Source organism: Galeopterus variegatus, unplaced genomic scaffold (genome assembly GCF_000696425.1).
Source record: "Galeopterus variegatus unplaced genomic scaffold, G_variegatus-3.0.2 Scaffold3863, whole genome shotgun sequence".
In the NCBI taxonomy this organism is placed as follows: domain Eukaryota; kingdom Metazoa; phylum Chordata; class Mammalia; order Dermoptera; family Cynocephalidae; genus Galeopterus; species Galeopterus variegatus.
The window spans coordinates 54,530-56,450 of NW_007729974.1; the positions used below are offsets into that span (position 1 = coordinate 54,530).

The 1,921-nt window shown below is 46.3% G+C and overlaps 1 protein-coding gene across 2 annotated transcripts in view; it reads right to left on the bottom strand.

Annotated features, from left to right (window-relative positions):
• Positions 1 to 1,921, bottom strand: part of ACTR8 (ARP8 actin-related protein 8 homolog (yeast)) — a 19,189-nt gene that overhangs the window by 10,723 nt on the left and 6,545 nt on the right. For both annotated transcript variants that reach the window (XM_008586190.1, XM_008586191.1), the window contains one exon: positions 828 to 938. In XM_008586190.1, coding sequence (XP_008584412.1) covers positions 828 to 938 — 111 coding nt within the window. The remainder of the gene's footprint in view (positions 1 to 827; positions 939 to 1,921) is intronic.

Sequence of the window (1,921 nt, forward strand, 5' to 3'; positions counted from 1 at the left end):
GCGCCCGCACCTCGCTAAGCCAGTGAGTGGGAACTGGTCTGTATGTGGGATCCGAACCTTCAGCGGGAGCGCCGCTGCGCTCCCAAGCGGCGCACTGTAGCAGTGCGCCACCGGGCCGGCCCACAGTGGCAAATTTTAATCACAAATCCAAGATATTTAGGAAAACACTGACTGGTCACAAAAGGATTCTCTTGTCCTTTTCCACAATCTTACTTTTTCTCATAATTTTAACACCTAGGCTGTGATTCACAGCCAGTCCAAAATTAACACTACATTACACTTAAAGCTGAATATAAATTTATATATAATACAGGCTCTTGTCCATTCCTAATAGTATTGGTTTATCATATTAAATTGAAGAATGTGGGCCGAGCCCGTGGCGCACTCGGGAGAGTGCAGTGCTGGGAGTGCAGTGGTGCTCCTGCCGTGGGTTCGGATCCTATATAGGGATGACCGGTGCGCTCACAGCGCTCACTGGCTGAGCGCGGTGCGGCCAGTCTCAAAAAGAACAAAAAATAAAATAAAATAAAATAAAATAAATTGAAGAATGTAGCAAGAATAAGCATTCCACCAAGATCCTGGAATTATACACTCTCACGTAAAACATACTTTTCATCAACTTGCCTTAAGAAACACCACCTTATAAATTATTTGGCTTTCCTAATTGTTTGTGAAACTGATTCAGGTATTCTTTGAAAAGGGTTTTTCTTCCTTTTCAAGAAAATCACACCTTATATTTGCATAATAATATAGGGAGAACATACGAATAGTATTAAGATATAATAGAAATGGTAGAAGAATAAATCTGAAGAAAGAGTTGACTGAACCTGTTCAGGGGACACGGGAATCCGTCTTGTGCCATTTGACATCTTTTTAGACCATATTGCTTGATCCACCATTTTAAGGCCATTTTGTCTTTGTTCATTACTTTCAGGTTTCTGAAGAAAAAAAAAATGAAAGTGAGCAGTATAAAGGATTTAGTGAAAAGAGAAAGCAATTTGTAAACTACTAATTTAATCCATCATCAGGAAATCCTCTCTTATCAGTGAGTACCATTTCCTTAGTCTTTGTCATATACGGGTACATCAAAAAGTTCATGGAAAAATAGAATTAAAAGATAATATGATTCTTGGCTGGAGCTCAGGGGAAGAGGAGAGACCTACAGAGTTCATGAAGGTGGGAGAAATCACAATGAGAGAAAGAAAAAGCAACTATGAGCGTTTCAGGCTGCGGCTGCTCGAGCTGCTGAGCGCATGGAGCAGGAGCTGGCAGAAGCTGCAGCTGTGCCCTTCAGATGGAGTTACTTGGAGGCGGCATGGGAGAAGAGGGCCTTGGCAGCCCCCAGGACAGCAAGACCACTAATAGGGTTCCCGTGGACCCACGCAGGAGCGAGGAGCCAGAACAGCTGAAAAAAGGGAGCCATTCAGAGGCCGGTAAGTCGTCGCAAGGGACCGGAGCAGGGCCTGTCCCATGGGAAGTGTTTGCAGCATGGGCGGTGGGGGAGACGTGCCCACCAGGGGAATACTGGGGCACAGCAAGGACAGATGACCCTCCCCCCAATCAGCACAGGACCACTCAGAGGAGAATGGTCGGGAATACAGAATTGCATGGGGTGCAGTTTGATGAAAAAACTCAGGCCCAGATCAGAGATTCTACACAACACAGATCCACCGGGTCTCTGGAGAGCCGGAAGTACCTATAAGATCAACCATTAAACACTGAGCTGCACAAAAAGCCTTCCCTAGGGAAACAGTAGCAAAGCAGCAATTTAGCTCAAACACACAGCTCAAGTACTGGTTCTCACAGGAAGTTCCCCAGTGTTAGAAGTAAGCAAAGGATGGGCCGGCCCGGTGGTGCACTGCTACAGTGCGCCGCTTGGGAAGCGTGGCGGCACTCCCGCCGCGGGGTCGGATCCCCCATC